Genomic DNA, 24,310 nt, shown 5'->3' on the forward strand with positions numbered 1-24,310 from the left:
TTTGTTAGGATCTTCTACGTTTGCTCTGCGGATGTTTGAAAGCCGTTTAATTCACCGTTAGCGGTTCTTTTCCTTCTTCCGTGCTTCTATTTGTGCATCCAATAATGCAACAGGAATTTACCATTATCGGGGATAAATACGTGAGGTTACGCACTGTGTTTGACTGTTATCCTGTTTCTTGCCTCCGACAAATGTTTCCCAGCAGCAACGCGGGCTTTTAATAACGATGACGTCATCTGAAACTCACCTATAGAATCAAACTCTCAGCTTTTTCTCTCAAGACTAAAGCAGAATTTTGAGAAATGGGAGTTGCTGCTTCTCTGTGGAAGAATCAACACCATTAAAATGACAGTTTTTACTAAAGTTCTGTATTTGTTCCAATGTTTACCAGTCCAGGCTGGCACCACCTCAGTTTCATTTCTCTCCAGCGACTAGGTCAGGAATCGGAATACACTAGATGTTTTGCAAGAACCCCCGAAGTGTGAGCTAATCAGCGAAGAGCCAGACATTCTGTGTTAGCAACGATTCCTGAGATTAGAAGTGTGCAAAAATATCAATATCGTATTGTTTAATGTGATGATACAATATCAATATCGTGGGCTGCTGTATCGATATATCACTAAGTATTTTTTGGTATATTTTACTAAATTATTTTGTTACAGTACTAAAGTTTTGTTGTTTGTTTCGAGGAAGGAAATGTTTATGTGACACATTTGACATTTTCACTGTTTTAATGATTAAAATGTTTGTTTTATATTAGGGCCAGACACTTTAATGCATTAATTTTGCGTTAACTAATTAAGTCATTAACACAATTATTTTAACGCAGTTTTTATTATTAATTTATTTATTTTATTGTAAACGTCTGTTTCTCACTGGCTTTTATTTTGAAAAAGTCCACCGTGAGCATTTAAGTTTGATGCCTTTTCTTTACACTTTTTTCTGACTGAGACTCTGCGAGCCGTGGGCCCGGCTCTGGCTAATCGCTTGAACTCATGCGATTAATCAAGATTAATTTTTAAAATTTTGCTCAGCCCTAGTTTCATATGAAATTTGCACAAGAAGTGGTTTAACAAAGTTTTAGTGTCACAGCCAAGATTTAGACTATTTTTTTACTGAACCATATCGAATCGTATCGCATCAAAAGTGCACTGTATCGAGATATGCATCGTATCGTGGCCTATGTACCGAGGTATGTATCGTATCGGCAGCTTCTTAATGATGCCCAGCCCTACCCAACATTGAGGATTTAAAGCCGGAACAAAGAGAATGTTTGGTGAATTTCATCAAGGGGAAAGACGTTATTGTCCTTCTTCCTACGGGATTTGGGAAAAGTTTAATACACCAGTTATCCCCTTTAGCGGCGAATTACATACGTCACGACAAATCCTAATGCTGCGAGGTCAGACAGTTTCCGCGAAGTGAAACCGGCTGCTGAATCAGGCAAATGTCTACCAATTTTCCTTACAAAATCCACTTTTCACCAATTTGAACAGCCAAATATCCTTTTTCGTTTGTTTTAATCTTGGTGGCTTTTTGTTCCAAAGTGGTGAAGTAAAAACGCCAGGCCCTGTCAATCACACAAACACACAAATACAATGAAGTTCAGACGTTTTTTATTCTTCCACATTGACAAACAAAGGTCTACTGCATCACTGTAACAGGAAGTCACACGGATCTACAGGTGGGAAATACATCCAGAAATGATAAAACCGCAATTGCTATTTGGCTAAATTAGTAAATATTTGTGCACTTTTGTCAAGATTAATATCGTCAGTGGGCTCATAAAAAAAATGTAAAAATCAAGCTATACATTTTTGCCAATATTGCCCACCTTGAAACACAACATTTGAAGCTTTGTCGTTTTATTTTGAAGGTTAAAGTTGAATAATTAGAAGTAAGTTATTGTTTACGCCGATTAAGCGAGTCTACAGAACGTCTCCGTAGCGCAAAATGTCGTTTCAGAACGTCACTACCTCCATCACGAGCTGCTTTACAGGATTCACCGTCTAAGCGAAACAAAATAAAACCAAAAAAACAATAAAAAACAGTTCTGTAACAGTAATTATTCAACATGTGACACACTTTGACAAACACTACTACTTCTGAAGTTCGTTGTGCTTTACTCGGATACATTTTGTTGAGTAACTTTGTAGTTTTCAGACCCCATATTTTTATTTACTCCTACTTGAGTAATATATTTGACAGTGTAACTAAATCTTACTCGTACGTTTACTTCCTTTTAAGTGTATAAGTGACAAAAGCTTTTATGTTGACAAGATGAAATGATTTGAACGTTTGTGTTTCTTGCAGCGCTTCCCTCAGATCTGTCTCTGTCCTTTGAAAATACCAAATTTAATTAAAATTTTGGATATTGGGCGTCATTTCCTCGTGAGCCAGAGTGTTGGAGACGTGCGGAGACACTTTAAAAAAAAAAATTCCATCCAGTTCTTGTACTTGCAGAGGTCGCTGGTGTTAGGACTAGTGCATGTCAATGGCCATAGTTATCCTGACACTAAAAACAGTCTTACCCACTCCACAAAACACCCAAAGAAAATCTATTATTACACTCACTATTGGGCAAATTACTTCAAAACTGTAATGTGTTGTTTATGACTTGTTTCTGTCATTTCAAAGTAATTCGTTACATTACAATATTACTGTGTTTAAAATGTAAAATATTACACGACTATTACAGCACTTTTAATTTACTCTCAACAAAATAACTGTGAACATGCTGAACTTTTACACCATATATGAACTAAACCAGGACTAAACCAAGACCGAACCAGGAGAACTGAACCAGGACTAAACTAGGACTAAACCAGAGCTGAACCAGGTCTAAACCAGGACTAAACTGGGACTGGAATCTAGGACCACCCCTGAGAGAACACCGAGCCTGTGGAACAGAGACTCCGCAAAGCTCAATCGGGCGTCGGCTGCGAATCGCCCCGTGGAGTGTGGAGTTCTGCGTCGGTCTTTTCGCCCGCGGTCACCCGACGGTCTACGTGGGTGCATCTCCAGCCCGTCCCGACACTCGGAACCGTAACAATGGCGTTTCACCGCTGCTGATATCGCCGTGATTTTAGCACATTTGTATGAATAAAAACAAAAAAACCAACCACTTCAATCCAGGTTAAAAAAGCATTGTGACGCATGTTACTGACATTTGTACCAAGTAAAATATATTATTTTCCCTGTAATGTCACGTTACTGCGGTACAGCAAAAAGCAACACATTACAGTAATTTGTTACTTTTGCAATCAATGTATCAGTGTAGATGTCTGTGTTGATAGAATAATTTTAGAAATAAAACCAACCTTGCATTTGAAGGATTTATGTCTGAGCAGCAGCAGTGAGTTGTTCTTCTTGATAGAAAGCTGGGCATCGGCGGACTGATATATGTGAAAATAGTCCCTCAACATGCGACGATTCATGAGATGCAAGGTTAGTTTTATTTCAGACATTATTCTATCAACACAGACATTTACATGGACAGTCTGATGTAATAATAGATTTGCTTCGGGTGTTTTGTGGAGGGGGTAAGACTGTTTTTAGTGGCAGGATAAATATGACCATTGACATGCACTAGTCTAACACCAGCGACCTCTGCAAATACAAGGACTGGATGGAACATTTTAAAAAGTCTCAGCACGTTTCCAACACTCTAGGACACAGGTGTCAAACATACGGCCCGTATGACCTTTAATCTGGCCCTCGGCTGATTTTCTACTAAAATATTTTAATTATATTTTCTATTAAAAGATTGTAAATTTTCTGTGGCGTTTATCACAGCAGCGTCTCCAGTGTCTCTGTACGTGGCCCCTCCCACCAGAGCAGCACAAATGAAGACTTGCTTCTTTCCAAATGCTCTTAAAGGACGATCGTTTTGACTGTTGACCGTGACACCCTCATCAACAAAATGTCAAAAATGAGAAAAGTGAAGCCGAGTGCAGGATTTTACAACAAAAATTGACTTATTCCTATTTACATACAAGTTAATGTTAAAACATTGTGTTGAAATTGTATTTTTCTTAAAGTTTCAGGTTGTTCATAATATTATAATATTTTGTAAAAGGAAGAGTTCATCAATTAAAAAAGATTTCTGTAATAGATTTGTGTTTCTCTGCACAAATATTTGAACTTATTGATATTTTTGGGGTTTATATGACATGAGTTTTCTGATCCGGCCCCTTTGGGATCAAAATAGGTTGGATACGGCCCCCGGACCAAAATGAGTTTGACACCCCTGCTCTAGGACATGAGGCCCTGTATCCAAAATTCCGAACTGTCCCTTTAACTTAAATATAACACGTACTTGAGTAATCTCTTAAGTACTTCTTCTTGAGTAATACTGTTTTGAAGTTTAAGTCCTCTCTTACAGTTTCATTTTTCACCGGCCCCGTATCTTGTCTCTGCTCGGGATAAAACACAGAATACAAATGCACTACGCGGACATTTAAAAGGATCAATTCGAACGCAGCACCGTGAGTATAAAATCATAACAAAATGCTCTTTGTGGATAGAAATATTTGAGAAAGCTAAGTTTACAGTAAAGCCTCGGTAAAGCGGAGAGGCAGAACACATAAGGCTCATTATTGTGCAGTAACGATACGAGAGTTTGTGAGTTGTTTTTTTTTTTTTTTTTTATGCAGGGAATGGTTAAAGTATTCTGGCCAGACGCACCGACACACTGCCGACACGCTCTGGTTTTGCTCCTCGTGATTCTTTCAAGCGAATCGTAAGAGCCGGTTCTCGTAGGCAAAATTTACAAACCTGCGAAAATCCACGCTTACGGGCAAGACGTTTAGTTTGATGGGCACACTGGGCTGGCAACCGCACGTGAAAACAGAGCGATAAAGTGACAAAAACAGTGAAGGAAACTGTAAAATAATACGGTGGCGGCTCCAAAACCTTTTTTATTTCTTGGAAGATGTTGCCGTTTTGCCTGGAATGTTTTGTATTTTCTGATTTGTGTTATAATTTTGTTTCCTCGTCACAAACAAACCGCACGTGGAGTTGTGTTTTGTTCCACCAAAATTCTCCAAACATTCAGCTACGATAGTTTGGTGTAAAAATCCGCACAGTTTCTCACTCCTTGAGGTTTTTTGTTTTGTTTTTTTCTGCTTTGTTTTTGATGTGAACAGAGCACGCACTCTGAAATCAGGGAGACACGACACAGCTCCAGATACACACTGAACGTTTTTGCAAAGTTTGGTCAAAGCGTGTGGATATGGCCGGTCAGATAAGTATTTTGTAATTCAATAAATAAAAAGATAGAAGCTAATATAGAACATTCCAGGCAATACAACACGTTCATGAGACAAGTGACTGATCATTCACCAGGAAATGTACAAAATGTGCCACCGTTTTTAAACATGATGGTAAAAAAGAAAAATCTGTGAATGATAATGAAGTGTTGTCTCCTAAATCCTAAAGAACGTTTGAAAAGAGCCAGTGCGCCCATCACAGTCAACTCACAGCACAGGGGGCAGAGTTTGGCAAAGTCGGCATTTCTTTAACCAAAATAATCCAAACGGCTGCTCCCTCTGTGCTGTCGGTCAAACCAAAAGTCTAACGTGGCGGTTTCCTCTAGTGGTTTACGAACAGTTACACGTCACAGATCGTTTCTTTGAGTCCTTTCTTCAAACCAGACCAGCTCCTCTGCAGGACACAGAGAAAGTGGTGTGGTCGTGGCAGTGGTCCGGGCTTCTCACCCATCTCGCGTTTGTGCTCTGAAAGCCTCCCACCGTAGCAGCGGCGTGTGTTTAAAGTGCACTACTTAAAGGTTCGCTCCCCCTCTCTCTCTGTTGAACGCACACGTGACACAGTGCTCAGGCCTGGAGCGGCGGCGCGGCGGCTCGGTCACTTGTCCTGCAGCAGAGCCGGGATGTTGATGTTCCAGCCGATGGCCTGCCGGTCGAAGCCGCACGTGAACAGGTTACAGGGGGCGCTGTCCTCGCACCAGGCCGAGCAGCACACCATGCGCCGATGCCCCTGGAAGCAGAGCAGCAGAAGAGTCAGAGCAGAGACAGCAAAGAACTATGACCGCTGATGTACACCGACTGCAGGTGGGGTTCGGATCCGGTGCGGTGCGAAACAAGGTGTTCGCGGGGATTCGTGGTCTAGTTGGGAGTTCATGCAATAGATGCATCACGAATTTTGGACTTCCAGTCATTGCGCAATGCATACTGGGAAGGATTTAACCGGGAAGGATTTTACGAAAAAGTGAGCATCACACCGCCACGTTTGTTTTCTCAGTGGGATGCGTCTATTGACAAAGCCGATCTTTTCTTGTCTTCTGAACCATATCACTTTTGTTTTTGGTTCTGATATTGTCATATTTTAGTTATGGGATTCGGACATCGTAATTGTGTGGTTGTTGGATCCTAACAGCTCGAGAAATGGGCTTCGGAAGTTTGCAAACTCCACAAATGCAAAAGGGAATCAGATCTGTGTGAATCTATGTGAAACTGAGAAAACCCACTCACCCACTGAGAAAACAAACATCATGGTTTGATGCTCACTTTTTTGGAAAAATGTGTGATCCATCTATAGATTAGTATGTAAACGAAGGCATTTCACATTACCACCACTTTCTTGCGTGTTTGAATACCATGGCTATCGACAATGTGGAAGTTTATTCATGAAGTATGAGGAGTGTGTGGGGATATTTTATTCTGAAAATACACCGGTTCTGTCAGTTCTGCGCATCTGATTTTCCGTTCTGCTCATGTGATTTTGTCGGCTTGACGTCAGAAACCACTGTGGTGTCCAGCAAAGGTAGGCTTCTTGCATATTCTTTCCACAGGCCCGCGCCTCACCCGCACCCGCATTGCACCGAGGTCAGTCCCAATCGATCTTTCTTCTGCTCTATAAATAATGCCTGTGAAGTGATTACGTATTTTTGACAGTCGAGTGACATCTGTGAATTCGTATTCGTACTGAAGAAAGCATAATCGTAAATTTTCTTGATGTTGTAACTTTTCAATTCTGATGGATAAAATACACACAACACATTTTATTTACGACTGGACTCATTCAAGAGTATATAATAATTAGTGCTGTCATGCGATTAAAAAAATTTATAGATTAATTAATTATGATCTGTAATTAATTAATCTAATTAATCTCATTTTAATCTCATCTAAAAATTGCTGAGAAAAGCTTCAATTTGAGGTATTTTCATTTAAATTCATTATTACATTATTGTGGCAGATCAAAAGACTGATATAGAACAAAAAAAAAGTGACTTTATAAAGTCATTTATTGTTTAACAAATCTCCCCAAATTGTCTGTTGAGCCCAAGTCTCCATGAATAAGAAACTGTTTGTTGTAAAGTAGCAAAGACGAGGAAATCTGAACATAATAACTTTTGTCTACTTAAAGACAATAAAAAGTCCAGTCTTTCCTTAACCATATTAAAAATATTATTGATAGAGAAATGCTTTATATATGAGATCACTGGTTTTAGTCCTTGTTTTAGTCCTGGTTTAGACCTGCTTTAGTCCTACTTTAGTCTTAGTTTAGTCCTGGAATGGATTAATCCTGGTTTTAGTCCTGGTATTAGTTCTGGTTTAGTCCTGGTTTAGTCCTGGTTTAGACCTGGTTTAGACCTGGTTTTAGTTCTGGTTTTAGTTCTGGTTTAGTCCTGGTTTAGACCTGGTTTAGTCCTGGTTTAGTCCTGGTTTTAGTTCTGGTTTTAGTTCTGGTTTAGTTCTCGTTTTAGTTCTGGTTTAGTCCTGGTTTAGACCTGGTTTAGTCCTCGTTTAGACCTGGTTTTAGTTCTGGTTTTAGTTCTGGTGTAGTTCTGGTTTAGTCCCGGTTTAGACCTGGTTTAGTTCTGGTTTAGTCCTGGACTGGATTAGTCCTGGTTTTAGTCTTGGTGTTAGTTAGAGGTTCACAGTAGGAAGCGCGGTTTACGTCGCGTACGCGAGAAAACACGATCCACACGCGGCTCACGGGAGCACGTCAGTGTCCGCGCAGTAACTATGGAAGGAAACGTGGTCCGCGCGTTCTCAGGTTAATGACGATGATGAAGGTGTGTGTTTGTGTTTTGTGTGTGTTTGTGTGTGTGTGTGTGTGTGTTTGTGTTTGTCTGTGTGTGTTTGTGTACGTGTCCCCTCATGTGGCAGGTCACTATAGGACAGTAGTGCAGACATCATGAGTCTATGCAGGTTGTTTTCACCAGTGACATTTAAGTTGTAGGCGATATTATATTTGTTATTTTCTTTTATATTTCACGTCGGGAGAATAATTTCCAAGACACGAATGTGTTTTTACCTGTGCACTGCTGCCTCTGTTCTACTGGCTCTACGACCTCGTCCATTGTGCGACTGACGCCGCCAACGTTACCATAATGTTTACATCGCTCTTACTGCGCGCGTTTTGTGTGGGTTTCCGGCAATGAGTGGAATTACCAAAATAAAAAAATGTATAAATGTGTTTTTGTGTGTGTGTGTTGTTGTCCCAGCAACGCATAAAAACAGATTTTATAATAAAGCAACTCGCATACAGAAACAGTAAAGTTAGAGATTAAAAATGAGATTAACGCGATTAAAAAACATAACGCGCTAAATATGACTGTAATTAATTAATCGCAATTAACGCGATAATTTGACACCCCTAATAATAATATTTATTTTATGCTCAACTACAGACAAATATGCACAGACTTCTATCCTACGCACATACATGCTCTATAGAAAAACCTTCTGAAACTGCATCATATTAGTTTAGTGTATAAAATTCTGCATGGTTTAGCTCCACCTTCTCTGTCCTCCTGTATTACTGTCCAGTGTAACAGATACAGCGGAGGCACCTCCAGACGGGCTAATTCAGGCACATTTACATTACTGTAATGTTTATTAATGTACAATGACCCACTGAAAATGAAATAAATAAAACAGAAGGCTGCGGCAGTGTGCAGTATGTTAGTCTGGCCCTCCTATTAACCCACAGACGTGAGTGTGAGACCCACCTGTCGGTTGGTGCGTGGGAGCCGAGCCAGCCGCACTCCGGACATGTCAAACAGCCGCACCTGCCGGTTGTCGTGAGGGAGAGCGATGATCTTCTGGTTGACTGACACGCTGATCCTGGAACAGCAGATCACATCCTCACATTAGGGCTGAAACAATGTCTCCAACACTCTGGCTCACTAGGAAATGAGGTCCTATGTCCAAAATTCCAAACTGTCCCTTTAAGCCAAAATTCAGCTTTAGATTCTAATTAATTATCAGCATCACAACTCTGCGAAAAGTTCTTAAATAATGAGTTTCTCTTCCTACAAGTTGATCTTCCTGCAAGACAAAACAAGTCCCATCTCTGTCGCAACAACTAGGTTTTTTTTACACATGTTCCCAATGAATCAGCAAAGATAATGAAGTCATGCAAATGCTATTTTAATGTTATTGTGGCTGTTGCTTCACAGGCTGCTCTTCTTTTGTCGAAGTCGGATGATTACGTCGCCTCCTCTGAGTTCACAGTACATCTGATTCAACCCTGGGACTCCGTGTGTTTGTACGGTACGGCGGCGTTCACCTGTTGACAGCCGAGTCGGTGCGAATGGTTGCCATGGGCGACCTCATGTTCTTCAGGTCCCACACTTTGACTGTCCGGTCGTCACTGCCGGAGACCACGTTATCTCCCACTGTGAAGACGGCCGAGGTGACGGTGCTGCAAGCAGAGGAACACAACACCGCACGTTTACAGGCCTGAGGGGAAACACGGTAGTGGAACAGGTAGGTCTTTGAATAGTTTACAGAAACATCTTAAATTGGAATCTGTGGTGTCACTTTAATAAATTCAAGTACAAATTGTGATGACTGAGACGTGTGTGTTTTTCTTGTAATGAAAAGGGCTCCTGATTAAATAAAAGTAAAGCAAATTAAAATAAAAAAGCAAGTATAGGGCCTTTCTATCTATCTATCTATCTATCTATCTCTATCTGACATGTGTGGACTTACTCGGTGTGTCCCTGGAAGACGTTGACCGAGTGGATGGACGGGTCTCTGAAGTCCCACAGCCTGAAGGTGGTGTCCCGGGAGGCTGTGACCACCAGGCGCTGGGTGGGGTGGGTGCAGCAGTGGGTCAGCTCCTGGTCGTGGCCTGAACAACAGACTCACAAATTACAACACAACCAGGAGGAATGTTCCACAAAACGGCACCTCTGGCATACGAGTGTGGTGTAAGGAATGTAAACATCACCTTATGAGGTACAATACATTACAAGTACTATACATCATTTTATTCCAAAATTAAATGTTCTACCATCATAATGTGACTGTAGTGGCTTGTGAACCCACGAATCACGATGGGGGTTAAGTCACTGTCTTTTACTATTTTGAAGAATGTGTGTCTCGTAACGCAGGTGACTCGTGCTTTAAACTTCGTAGAGTTGTGGGAGAGATAGTCGGAAAGCTTGAAGGATCTAATTGTCTCCAGAAATGTCTATATCCATGGAGACCTGCAGGAATCGCGACTAGGCCAATTTGCCAGATTTTGAAATGGTCTTTCAAGGTAAATATGAGCAATGTACCGTATTTTTCTGACTACAAGTCCCACTTTTTTTCATGGTTTGGGTGTTTCCTGCGACTTATTCTCCGGTGCAACTTATATATTAAAATTTTCACACTGAAGCGATGAGAGGTTCTAGTCTTGTGTGTGAGTATCTGCTGCTCCTGTTCCTCCTGTACCACTGTCACTTGGCTCTACTGCACATGTCTCCTGCAGAAAGAGCCACTGTCCTGTCTGTATCATGTCAGTCGATCGCACCATTACTTCTGCACCACTGAACAATTTAACACTTAAACAAACTTATAAAGACGACTGAGTAGACTGAACACAAAAGAAAATCAGATCAGATCAGAAGTCGTGAAATCAGCAGCTGAAAACGTTAATCAAGCTGCAGAAAGAAAGTGTCAGAAAGAAACTTGTGACACCGGGAGGATGCACCATGAAACTTTCCTGAAGTCACTGGATGGATGGACAAAGTCTGGACTTCAGTGACACCGAAACCATCCTGTCAGGATTCAGAAAGACCAGAATAATTCTAACTGGAACTGATGCTGAGTCTGACGACAGCGACACAGAAGAGGAAGCAGCGCTCTGTTTACCTCCGAAGATGAAGAATTCAATAGATTTAGTGATTTGGAGTGAGATGGAGAGTTTGTTAAACTTGTTCTGTTCTGTTGTTTATGTTATAGTTTATCTGAAGAACTGTTCATATGTGACGTTAACAGTCTGTTGTTCTCTCTTCTATTGTTAATACTAGAACATGACTTTCAACAGGAAATGTCAGTTCCTGATTTCTGATTTTCCCCCAAAAAAGTGCAACTTATATATGTTTTTTCTTTTTCATTGCACATTTTTTGGCTGGTGCGACTTATACTCCAGAGTGACTTATAGCCCAAAAAATACGGTAAATCCAGAATAGATATGTTAACTTCCATACTGTAGAACAGTTCAGACTAAAACATTTCCATGGAGACAAGCAGGTTCTAGACGCCCCACCAGAAAACTAACTTCGTAACCCTTTAAAGTTGTACTGTTTCATTAGGAGCTTGGATTTCGTCTCTGTCCGTCCCTTTTATTTGATTTTCTTTTTTGAAAATATACATTTTAGTTCACAGTTTTACATCAACAGCCTTTGCATGTGTCATACCAGTGAGCGAGTGCACCAGCTCGGAGGTCTCCACGTCGTACAGGTTCGCCGCTCGGTCCCACGACGCGGTGACCACCTGCCTGCCCCCCACCAGCCAGTCCGCAGCTATGACCACACCCTGGTGACTGCGCAGTGTGGTGGTGGGCACGCGCACACACGGGCACTCGTTTGGCCCCTCCCCGTCTGCGTCGGCCTCGTCTTTGTCCGAGCACTCCACGTCCTCCTCACAAGACGTCTGCTGAGAAACAAAATTCCTGTTATTTTCACCTGCAGTGGTGTCAGAGTACAGTAGAGGCGAGATCAGAGCGGCTCCCATGGACCTGTTTACTGGAGAGGGAGTTTCTAGATTGGTCAGAGTGGTCATGTGGTATGTGAGCTTGGGTTTATCGGTGGGCAGGAGAGCGGTCAGGGTTTAACACCTGCATACTAGTGTACCACGGGTGCAGGTATTACACAAGCACTGGGCCGTCTGCCAATCAGTTGTGCCAGAGGAGACCAGTTACAATGCATTTTTAAGGATTGAAGTGGTGGGTTTTTCGTTTTTCTTCATACAAATTTGCTAAAATCACCGCGATATCAGCAGTGGTGAAACGTCAGAGACACGTCAGGTAACCGCGAGCAAAAGGACGGCGCAGAACTCTGAGCTCCATGGGGCGAACCGCAGCTGACGCCCAATCGCATCCAAATTCTAGTCCAAGATTAGTCCTGGTTTGATCCTGGTTTAGACCTGGTTTAGTCCTGGTTTAGACCTGGTTTAGTCCTGGTTCAGCTTTGGTTTAGTCCTAGTTTAGTCCTGATTTGGACCTAGTTTAGTCCTGGTTTAGTCCTCAGTTCAGTTCTGGTTTAGAACTAGTTTAGTTCTGGTTCAGTCCTGATTCAGCTCTGGTTTACTCCTGGTTTAGACCTGGTTTAGTCCTGGTTCAGTCCATATACGGCGCAAAAGGTGAGAGTAACTTAAAAGTGCTGTCGTGTAATGTTTTACATTTTAAACAAAGTAATATTGTAATGTAACAAATCACTTTGAAATGACAGTAACAAGTCAAAAATAACACATTACAGTTTTAAAGTAACTTGCCCAACAGCGCAGATAGATATGACAGTCTTCTAAAGTTCTAAGTAGAGAGAAATAAACAAACCCACACCTGGTTCTACATATGATCAAGACTAGTCGAGTGTGTCTCTGAAAAAAGAAAGACTGTATGTTTATGGGCATAACCTGGGAGGAGCTTTTTGGCAGGTCTTTTGTGGGGTCTATGTCTGGTCTTTGTTGGGTCTTCGTCCAGTCTAATTCACCCTCTTAAGTTTCTTAGGCTTTGTGTGCTTTTCTGTAATTACTGGGAAACGTCTCATCAAACTTGGACAAACGTTTGCGTTCTTATTCTGCAAATAGAACTTCCTCCAGCGTTTAATTTTTTATGTCACAAAGTGATTTCAGTATAGCAGAATAGAAAGCAAACAAAGGGTATGAGCGCCTCCAGAAACAACCCAACAGGATGTACCTAGCTGTGCCTAACCTAAAGGCTAATCAAGAGACACAAGCCACTGAGCTCGGCCCATTCACACTAGCTCAGAGCGGCTCAGAGCGGCTCAGAGCTCAGAGCGGCTCCTTACAGTGGTGTCTGTGACAGGTTGAGGGGTCGGCAGTTGCACCATGAACCTCCAGATGTGAGCCGTTTGGTCTCCAGAGGCTGAAACACAACAAGGACAAGGAGACTGATTTAGCATTATACTCTTAAAGCATGTGTGTAATGAAAAATAAAATGTGCCGCACAGATTGGCTGTAACAGTAATGCTGTGCATAATAATTCTGCTGGTGACTCAGTTAAATCTGTGAGTCATATTCAAATGCATCAGCTGTGACCCGTACAGGTCGGCGCTTCAATCCCAGTGTTATGAAAACGCAGTGATCAGTGCTTTCGGGCTGATGTGAACCGTGTAGGCGGCCCATACCTGTGAGGGCCATCTGCTCCGTGGGGTGGAACTTGATGGAGTTGACTGTAGAACACAAACACAGGAGACAGGTGAAGACATATTCTCATGTTTAAATCTGAGTTTATGTCTGCAGCACACACCTGACCCCTGGTGGCCCAGATACTTGAGCAGACTCTTCCCGGTCTCAATGCTCCACAGCATGGCAGTGTGGTCTGAGGAAGAGCACAAACACCTCAACTTACAACTTAGAGAGAGGAATGAGGAACACCCAGACAACCAGGTGTGTGCTAAAGGACCACAGATGCATAACTCCAAGTATTAAGATGTAAAAGAAATGTATTCATGTTCTTTGCTCTCTGTCTTTCCCCTTGTGACCAAACCAGTTTGTCAAAGCCTGATCTTGTCACAGTGGGGCTATGTCTTTAGGCGAGACACTTCACCCACATTGCCTAGTATGAAAGTGGTGTTTGCCTGAGTGTTGGTGGTGGTCGGAGGGGATGTGATGCAGATTGGCAGCCTCACTTCTATCAGTCTGCTACCAGAGAGTGTGGAGCTCTATGAATAATGCTCTGTAAAGCGCTTTGGGTGTCTTAAACGGTGCTTTATAAATGCAATGATTAATAATTAATTAATGTTTATTAGTTGTTGTTGCAATAAAACAATGTATTTAAGCAAAGAGGTTTATAATTCCAAATATTGTGAGACTTTTGCCAATACGATCTCACAATATTTCGGTTCTTCTTACCGACATAACTCTGCTGAATACCCACCTGCAGAAGCTGTTCCCATGACGACGGGTTGTGTCTTCGTGATGCTGACGTCCCAGATGCCATCTCGATGCCCGACAAACTCCCTCAGCAACTGGCAGACGGCCCGCGAGGTGGTGGCCTTGAAGCTGGACACGATCTGAGCCAGAGGACAAGCGCGCGGTGAGAGACGAGCAGTTTGAAGAGGCTTTCAGAGAGGGGAGGGGACGGTTAACCTGCGCTTTAGAGAGGGCGGGGCGCAAAAGCTCGGGTTTAACTTGTGTGTATGTGTTTCTTTAGTGTTGTTTTTTTTTTTTACTTTCATAAATGTGCGTTTCATATTGCTTAACACAGGGGTCACCAAACTTTTTTTCTCTGGGGGCCACATTATCGCTCCTGACTGTGACGGGGGGCCGAATTACAGAATTTTATGACCTTTGCGACGCAGATTATAAAATGGCCGCACTTTCTTTACATATCGGACAAACTGCACGCTCCTTACACTGGACAACAAAATAATCAGTCGTCTACTGTTTTTTGTAAACTCACGCACTTTCTGTCAAGTTTTCGTACTTTAACACTTACCATTTTTCTGTCCTTAACTGCACTACAGAACTCTGCGCGTGCGTCGACTGTCACTGTTTGATCTCGAGTTTGTCGGGTGACGAAAATTTGGCGGCAAAAATAGAAATACGTCATACAATTATTTAAATATAAATACTTCATATCAATATCCTTTTTTTATAGAAAAAATCAACAAAATACAAGATTCAGATGTGTTATTATTTCCCAAAAAGTAATTTAAACAACTTTTGAGCACTGTCTCATAGGGCCAGTTCAAGTGGTGTGGGGCCGGTCAAAGGGGCGTGGAGGGCCGTAGTCAGCCCGCGGGCCTTAATTTGATGACCCCTGGCTTAACGGTATTTTTGTCTGCAACTGAACATCTTTCTCTTGTGAAGGTAAGTTTCTCTAAATGAAACTCTCAAAGCAGGCTTGCCCTTCCACAGATATGACTCTAACTTGGCACACCACCTGCTCATCACTATGGAAGACAGTTGCTTAGAACTTATATCCTCTAAAAATGTTCCAAACTGTGGTTTTAACCGGCAGCTTGCCACCAAAAAGTTACGCAGTGTTTCTAAAAGGCAAGGATTTTAGATGTTTTGAACGAACATAAAAAGAGCTGGTTTGCAATTATTATCCATCGGGAATAATTCAGGATTAGAGGAGAGAGAAGCATGGAAAAAGCCAAATCAAAGCAAAGCATAAACCCACTGTGTGCGGGTCTATGCCTCCTGTTGCACTGTAAAAGCATTAAGTATTTTTATGATGCAACAAAAGGGGATCAAACACTGTATCCATGGGTCTTGAATGATGAGAAGTTAGGACCACTGACAGAGCAAAATATAAAAAAAATACCATTCAAAATATATATAATTTGAATGGTCAACCAACAGGAAGCTGAAACCCATGAATACACAAGGTTTTTGTCAGTCATTATTAGTCAGAACTGGAGCTTCCTTCATCTTCGTCACATTTTGAACTGACACTATCGAAGCCTTCATGAAAAACACGATTAAAGACACAAAATACTGCATGTCTGTGTTTTTTTCATAGCCCAAGGCCTTGTGTGTCGTACTTCAAAATGCGAGGAAGGCGTGAGTAGGTTTTGCGGAGCGTAGTGTTTACGTTGAAGATGGGCACGATGCACACGGGGCTGGTGCCGGCTCGTTTGGGGAAAATTCCACTGAACAAACTGCAGCTGAAAGAGCACAGAGACACTTACCCAGTCCACACAAGACAAGACTCGTCAGTAAAACCAACAGGCAAACAGGAAAACAACTGGACACTTGTGCTTTACATACTGAAAATGAATGGGCCTGTACCAGATTTAACTAAAAACTAAAACTAGGATTGAAACTAGATATTCATTTGTGCAGGTACTGATGATGTGACAACGTTCTATAGGCCAATATTATTTAATAAAGATGGGAGGAACTAATGTTTATATTGTTAATGTTGTGGAAAAAGACCTTTTGTAGATACTGATGAATGCTGAAGCAAAGACAAAGTTTATTTCTTTCAAGGAATAGGTCCAACACAACGTCCCTACACTCAGTCCTGGTTCTTTCCTGGTTCAGTCTAGCGATGCTGACTGATGCCACCTAGTGCCTCCGCTCAGTTTTTATTTCTCTCCAGGGACTAGGTCAGGAATCAGAATACACTAGACGGTTCGCAAAAACCCCGGTAGTGCAAGTTCGGGCATCAGCCGATCAGCGAAGAGTCATACATTCTGTGTTGTCAACGATTTCCGAGATCGAGGATTTAAAGCCGGAACAAAGAGAATGTTCGGTGAATTTTATCAAGGGGAAAGACGTTATTGCCCTTCTTCCTACGGGATTTGGGAAAAGCTTAATATTCCAGTTAGCCCCGTTAGCGGCGAAGTACATACGTCACGACCAAATAGCAGCGATTGGTTAAATAACAAAAGGTACCAGCTACCGTCGAGCGAACGAAATCTAAGGCTGTCAGACGGTTTCTACGAAGTGAAACAAAGTAAAACCGGCTGATGAGTCAGGCTAGGTTTAGTCTGTATACGATCGATGTTTCTTCTGCTCAATAAATAATGCCTGTGAGGTGACGACGTATTTTTGACAGTAAAGTCGCGTCTCTGAATTCGTGTTCGTACTGAAGAAAGCGTAATCGTAAATCTTCAGCTCATGATTCTAATTCTTGATGTCGTAACTTTTCAATTCGTATTCTGATGGATAAAATACACACAACACATTTTACGTACAATTGGGCTCATTCAAGAGTTTACGAGTATTTATTTTATGCTCAACTACAGTTAAATATGCACACGAATATTTCTGAAAGCTTTCGTACTCCATACACATTTTCTCTTCCGCATTACTTCCTCAATACGGGACGAGCTCCTCCCACCCGTGTGATGTATGTAAAGTGCGCGGCGTGAAGAGTTTGGACCAATCAGAACGAGAGCTGCTAGAGCGGAGCGAGTGCGGCTTCAAAGCGGGACGAGGCTAAGTCTTACACAACTAACTTTTATTTATGTTGTGAAAATAAAACAGAATCCCTACAAAATTCAACCATTGTGAAAGTTTCAATTCCCCCAAAAATGCCTTGCGCTTCTATGCAGTACCTGGAGCGGCCAGTAGTCGGTCTTACACAGTTTTTATTACAGATCCATGGGAAGAAAAGGACCAAGTGGGCGGGGCTTAAACATGTTCCTGATTCATGGTTTAAAATCAGGTACAGGCCCATTCAGGCTACAATCCACAACGGCATTCTTGCTCGACTAAATCCTCTGCATCGATTATTAGTGAACCAAAAGAGGGCGAAGTGTGGCGCTGACAAAAGCTTTTAAGCAATTAAGTCTTTAACGCAAGCTGCACTCACCTGATCACAAGAATTCATGCAGTTACAAATATTTATACAGAAAATGACAAGTATCGTGTATTTGAAGCGTTAAAAAAAAGCAGATTTACTCCTTAATCTTAAACTAATTTACGACAAGCCCTCTCCCTTCCGCTGTGGTTCATGTAAAACCTAATACGCCAATAAAATAATTAATCAACTAATAAAAAAAAAATGTGGGTACGCTACTTAAGTTAAAAGTCCCCAGTAGGGCTGCAAAATACATTACAAAAATACAGATAATAATATATACTGGCAAAAGTAATAATCAGTAACGCAAGAAAAGGAAATATATGTATGTCCTGTTTTTGGAAAGACTTTCTGTTTTTGTTTTGACACATTTTTTGACTAATGAACAAAGGCATGCACATTTTTTGTTTTAATTAAATTGAACTTTTTGTAGACTATCGTAAACTATCAGAGTAAAAATAGTTATCTCAATACTTAACATAAATATTGAGAAGGGATGGGACAAGATCTCGTGCCATAAGATCTCACGAGACAAAACTGCCACAAGACTGTGCACGCGAGAGAAAAATTATCTTGTGAGATGTTTTCCCAAGTGTTTACATTTAGATTGGACAAAAAAAGGGTTACCGTATTTTCCGGGCTATTAGGCGCTCTGGATTAAATGGTCTATTTTCAATCTTTTTTCACAAATAAACCGCACCGGACTTTAAACGAAACACAACAGATGGATGTGTCAGTGGGACTTTGTTTGGCGTGTTCACAGTGACTCGGTTGTTCAGTCGTGTCTAGAAGCGGCACATTGCGCTCGCTTTTTCAGGTTCGTTCCTCCGTTCCGTTCCTCGTCGGCGTGGAGTGATGAGTGTGTCTGTGGGTGTTTTTCGCCGCGCGGTCGCTGTCTGCTCCGTGTGTGTTTGCGTGTTCTGCGGGTGGTGCGACTTTGTAGTTTACTGAAGTCGTGCTGGGACACCCGGGTGGATTCGTGTATAGGGCGCTCTGGATTGTGGGGCGAGCGGTCGTTTTTTGATGGGCTTGAAGGCTTAAGAGTGCGATTAATAGCCCGGAAAATACGGTACCTGTTGGTGAGTTATATCTCTTACAGTCCCAAAAAGCAGAAGTAGAATGGAAACAAAAGTATGAAACTAAAAAAAATTTTTTTAAATTGTGAGGCCAAAATTGGAAATCGAACCATGAATTATGTTCAAATCTCATCTTGTCTCGCTCTTATGGACCCAATCTTGTCTCATGTCATGGAAATTTTGTCTCGTTCCATCCCTATTATTGAATATTACAATTTTTGATCATATCAAGCAGCCCTAGTCTAATCCAGAGCCTAGATTTGCGTCTGCTGGACCACTACACTGCATGATTGATGAGCCAAGAGCAGGTATGCTTCACACAGCGACACTTGGTTTCCTTTAGGCTGGGCTTTGGGCCAAAGAGAAGAACTGACATGATGAAAATGCGGCGATAACTTGCTGGACTAAAGCAGCGGGGGACTGCAAAGCCCAGTCAAACTAAGAGAGCAGCAGCAGCCGAACACTGGGACACTGTGTAAAACAAACTCTGGGAACTCTCTTCCCCTGTACAGAAGAGCTGAAAAGACTTTTTTACACTGGCTTTTAAAGTGCAAATGACAGGTTAACATCAGTAGATTCATTTAGATCTACTCTTTTGTAGTGACGTGTGGTGAGGTTTGTAGTTTTGCTTCCTGGCTGGACACGAAACTATAAAATAGTTATGATTTGACAAATAAAAATTTATTACAACACATCTGTTTTATGAAATTAATGTCCACACTGCCAGAATACATCCTTCTTTGTGCATGAATTTTTGGCTTTGTGACAGTCGATAACATAAGTAGTTATTAGGTTTTTTTTTCATACCTGACAGTTTCGTCTGCTCCCTGTGGTCTTCCTCAGAGTCACGTGATGTTGCTGTGATGTGTCCGCTCAGCTGATTTAAACAGATTTTGGTGCTGTTTTCCTACTGGTAGAGGCAGGACGACAGCGCCACCTGCAGTCCGACTTCCTCAGGACAGTATCTCAGGTGTGTGAAAGTAAAAAAGCCCCCTCGTCCGGGTTTATCGTCCGGTGGGAACATTTCTGTATTTCGATTGCCTCTTTAATCCAGCGACGACGTTTGTTTTCCTCTGTCCCAGTTCATAATGTGTTTCTCTCTTTTACAGTGTCACAAATGGCTGATTTAAGTTGTTCCTGTTCTGTTTTGTGTTTTGTTGCTCGTGTTTCCCCTTTGTTGGTTCCTCCTCGCATTCTGTCCTATGTTCCTTTTTTCATGTACTGAATGCCCTCTCTGTTTCTCTGGTGTATGTTTTATTGGAGAACGTGCAGGGTATTTCATATATGACATTACCGTATTTTTCAGACTATAAGTTGCACTACTTTTCATGGTTTGGGTGTTTCCTGCTATTTATATTCTGGTGCGACTTATATCATAAAATGTTCACACTGAGGCTCTAGTCTTCTGTGTCAGTATCTGCTGCTTCTATTACTCCTGTACCACTGTCACTTGGCTTTACTGCGCATGTCTCCTGCAGAAAGAGCCTCTGTCCTGCTGCAAGTAGTGAAATATTCAGCCGAAAACTGTAATCGAGCAGCATAAAGAAAGTTTGGAGTGAGAGAGAAACCTGTGACACCGGGAGGATGCACCATGAAACTTTCCTGGAAGTTATGGATGGACAAAGCCTGGACTTCAGTGACAACGAAACCATCCTGTCGGGATTCAGAAAGGCCCCGAATAATTCTAACTGGAACTGATGCTGAGTCTGACGACAGCGACACAGAAGAGGAAGCGGCGCTCCGTTTACCTCCGGAGGTTGAGGCCAAGTTGCTCAGAAGTGACACAGAGGATGAAGATATATAGTCCAAAAAATACAGTACATTTACGCTCTGGTTCTGTTTTGTCTTTCTGGTGTCGTCCTGCCTCCACCGATAGGAAAACAGAACCAAAATCTGTATAAATCAGCTGACCAGACACGTCACAGTAACATCACGTGATCGCAGTGAGCAGTCAAAACTGTCAGGTATGAAAACAAACTCTTGATTTGAAAAAAGAACCTAATAACATAAATGATCCTTCCTGTATTTATAACTTTTTGTTTTCTACTGTTTTCCCACCACACCAAGTCATAATTACAAAAATATATTAATCTGTCAGATGCTCTTTAAGTCAAACTCTGCTAAGTTCTGTAACGCATTTTACTTTCATTTGTGTGTTTATCTTTTAGGATTAAACTATCCTTTGTGGAATAATTGGGGAAGTGTAAATGTTTATAAATGTGCTGTAGAAACGTGACCTTTGCTCTTTCATTAACGTTCATCAGTGGACACACAGACAGGGGTTTTTCTAGGTTTTTCATGCAAACTTAACACAGAAACACCGCACACCATGAGGTCTGACTGTTTCTGTCATTTCACACAGCATCCCAACTGTCCCGGGAGGACGGTTAACCAGTACACGAGGTGAGGGCCCACGGTGTACCAGCGTGAGGCGCAACTGAAGAGGATGTTAGTGAGATAAGACACTGTTTCAGAGCGGGCATCCAGAGACCACCACAGAACCAACCCCTCGATCAAACACGTGCGTCGACTTTTACATTTGCTCCCAAACGTTTCCAGATCCAGAAGGACTACAACTGGGGCTGGAGAGCACAATTTGAAATGTTCAATTGGGCTGCAACTAACCATCATTTTAGGAGTCAACTAGTCAGATTTTTTTCTGTAGTCGACTAGTTAAATGATTACTTCTATTGTACATGGAGACTTTAAATATTTTCATTTTTTTAGAGTATATGATCCTACTCAGAGTCCTGCACCGGGTCGGGTACAAATGGTTGCAGAAACGGGCGGGTTTTAACGTTCTGGAATTTTACAAGCAGGTTTGTGGGCGGGTAGTGATTACAAACGGGTGGATCAGGTGAATCAAATGAATGACGGACGGGAGAAAAATACTAAGAACTAAGAACCATTTCCCATTTTTTTTTCCCGGAACGATGGCAGACCAGGCTGAGAGAGAGACTTTAGTGTATTTATTACATAGAACCATCCGCGGAAATGATTGGCTCCGCTGGGCTCCTGGTTTACTCCTGGTTTACTCCTGATTTAGTCCTGGTTTAGTCCTGGTTGAGTCCTGGTGTAGTCCCGGTGTAGTCCTGGTGATCAGCTTTGCGGTTGCAGCATGTATATATTTATAATCCGGTAATGACACGCCGTAGCTTCAGTCCCGGTTTAGTCTCGGGTTAGTGCTGGTTTAGTCCTGGTGAGCGGCTCTGCGGTTGCGGCATGTATATATTTATAATCCACTAATGACACGGTGTAGGTTCAGTCCTGGTTTAGTCCTGGTTTACTCCTGGTTTACACCTGGCAACTGGCTCGACGGTTGGAGTGTGTATATGTTTATGCAAATGACACTGGTTCAGTCCTGGTTTAGTCCTGGTTTAGACCTGGTTTAGACCTGGTTAGTCCTGGTTTAGTCCTGGTTAGTCCTGGTTTAGTCCTGGTTTAGTCCTGGGTTAGTCCTGGTTTAGTCCTGGTTTAGACCTGGTTTAGACCTGGCGATCGTCTTGGCGGATGAAGCGTGTATATATTTATAATCCACTAATGACACAGCATAGGTTCAGTCCTGGTTTAGTCCTGGATTATTATGCTGTTAGACTAATGAGCTGACCCCGATTTATCACGGGCACGGGCGGGTAACGGGTGGATTATTAACTGTCCAGGCGAGCGCAGATTTAACTTTGATATAATCACGGGTTAACGGGCGAGTGCGGGTTTCCAAAAATGGACCCGTGCAGGACTCTGATCCTACTTTCCGGTTGGAAACAGGCAGCAGATTGGACATAACGTAAAGATAATTTAGAAGAAGATTAGCCCTTCAACCATAATGTTGAAGGGCAAAAACACAATATACACAATAGTTATCATTAGATTAATTTGTAAAATGAACGTCTAATCTGTCAGAAAAATGCCTTCAACGTGCGTAAATTGTCTCCTTATTTTGGAAAGCATGTGTTGATGACATAGTTAGAGGAGATTGTGATTTATCTCAGTGCTTCTTCTTATATTTTTCTGCAAACTGTCACTTAATTGATGTAAAACTATGATAAATATTTACCATTTTTGTTATCCCAGCAAATTAAGTAAGGTGAAAAGCTGTCATAAGCAGTTTAACAGAGATAAAAGGTCTCGAGGTGCTTTGAATGCCCCATCTGAACAGAGCGCGGTCGCAGCGGTCGCAGGCTGTAGTTTATCTCACGTAGGACAAGGGGGCGCTCATACATGTGGATGAGGAGTTCTCGAGGGGAGGCGGCAGACTCCTCCCCCCCGTGGCTGCCCTGCTCATGCATAGTGGCACAGAAAGGGCACAGGTCAGTCAAGATTACCCAAGAGTCCGTGCCCCACAGCTCCCAGCTGCTCACGCTGAAGTATGGGGCTCCGGTGACGCGCGCCTGGCACGAGTTTGAGCGCGGCTGGAGCGTGGAGTGGTGAGAGACAGGTGAAGATGAAGACAGAGCACAAACATGGAATAGCCCCACACACAGGCAGACAGGCGGTACTGCACCCACAGGCATTAGCACACAGACAAACACTTGTACCTTGCTGGTGGAGGCTTTGTACGTGGTCTTGAGTTTTTGGGAGAGTTGACTTGTGCTGTGACTGGCTGGAAAAAGAGAAAGGATCTTAGAATTTGTGTATCATTTGTTCAATCGTTTTTCAAGATAAAACCAAAAATAAGAAAATTAAAAAACAATTGTTTTCTTCATTATTTATCTCCAAAACCAAAATGGAAAAAGGGATAATGATTTGTTTTTTCAGTTTTCAATTTGTGTTTAAATGAAGAATGGAAAAAACAGATAACGGTTGTTTCCCGTTTATGTGACTCCCTTGACTGCAATGCCGGACTTTTGCGCTACATACGGACTGAACCAGGACTGATCCAGGTCCGGGACCACACCGGGACCAGACTGGAACCAGAGCAGGACTGAGACCGGGACCAGACTGGGACCAGATCGGGACCAGAGCGGACTCCGAGCTTTGACTCTGAGCCTCCGCGGGGTCCAAGCCTCAGCTTCGACCTCCGGCCCTGCCGTGGGCTCTGAGCCTGCGGTCTGGTCCCGGTCTGATCCCGACCTGGTCTCGGTCTCAGTTCCGGTCTCAGTCTCGGGCTGGTCCCGGTCTGGTCCCGGTCTGGTCCCGGACCTGTTCAGTCCTGGTTCAGTCCGTATGCAACGCAAAAGTCCAGCATCGCAGTCACAAAAGTCACGTAAACGGGAAACGGCCGTTATCTGTTTTTTCCATTTTTCATTTAAACACAAAATCAAAATCAAAAACTGAAAAAACGAATCATTATCTGTTTTTTCATTTTGGTTTTGGAGACAAATAATGAAGAAAATTGTTGTTTTTTCATTTTCTTATTTTTGGATTTATATTCAAAAACGAATGAAGGAATGATACACGGATTTCTTAGCATACTGTATTTATGTCCTGATACAGCTAAAGTTAGACATGTGCTTTGACACATAAAGCTATTTTAAAAGTCAAATATTAGT

At 42.2% G+C, this 24,310-nt stretch overlaps 1 protein-coding gene across 2 annotated transcripts in view; it reads right to left on the reverse strand.

Annotated features, from left to right (window-relative positions):
* Positions 1 to 5,146: 5,146 nt before the first annotated feature.
* Positions 5,147 to 24,310, reverse strand: part of LOC110167080 (WD repeat-containing protein 37) — a 31,969-nt gene continuing 12,805 nt past the window's right edge. Inside the window, exons 5-14 of one of the 2 annotated variants that reach the window (XM_020932384.2) lie at positions 23,357 to 23,421; positions 14,365 to 14,500; positions 13,735 to 13,806; positions 13,613 to 13,657; positions 13,274 to 13,350; positions 11,663 to 11,897; positions 9,966 to 10,107; positions 9,541 to 9,675; positions 8,981 to 9,095; positions 5,147 to 5,997 (exon numbers count right to left, since the gene is read on the reverse strand). In XM_020932384.2, the coding sequence (XP_020788043.1) occupies positions 5,866 to 5,997; positions 8,981 to 9,095; positions 9,541 to 9,675; positions 9,966 to 10,107; positions 11,663 to 11,897; positions 13,274 to 13,350; positions 13,613 to 13,657; positions 13,735 to 13,806; positions 14,365 to 14,500; positions 23,357 to 23,421 (1,154 nt within the window). In that variant the 3' untranslated portion in view covers positions 5,147 to 5,865. Of the gene's footprint in view, positions 5,998 to 8,980; positions 9,096 to 9,540; positions 9,676 to 9,965; positions 10,108 to 11,662; positions 11,901 to 13,273; positions 13,351 to 13,612; positions 13,658 to 13,734; positions 13,807 to 14,364; positions 14,501 to 23,356; positions 23,422 to 24,310 lie in introns of both variants that reach the window. The other variant, XM_020932383.2, reaches the window with a different exon arrangement.

The sequence above is a fragment of the Boleophthalmus pectinirostris genome, unplaced genomic scaffold (genome assembly GCF_026225935.1).
Source record: "Boleophthalmus pectinirostris isolate CB_2022bp ecotype Guang Dong unplaced genomic scaffold, ASM2622593v1 HiC_scaffold_16, whole genome shotgun sequence".
Classification (NCBI taxonomy): Eukaryota; Metazoa; Chordata; class Actinopteri; order Gobiiformes; family Gobiidae; genus Boleophthalmus; species Boleophthalmus pectinirostris.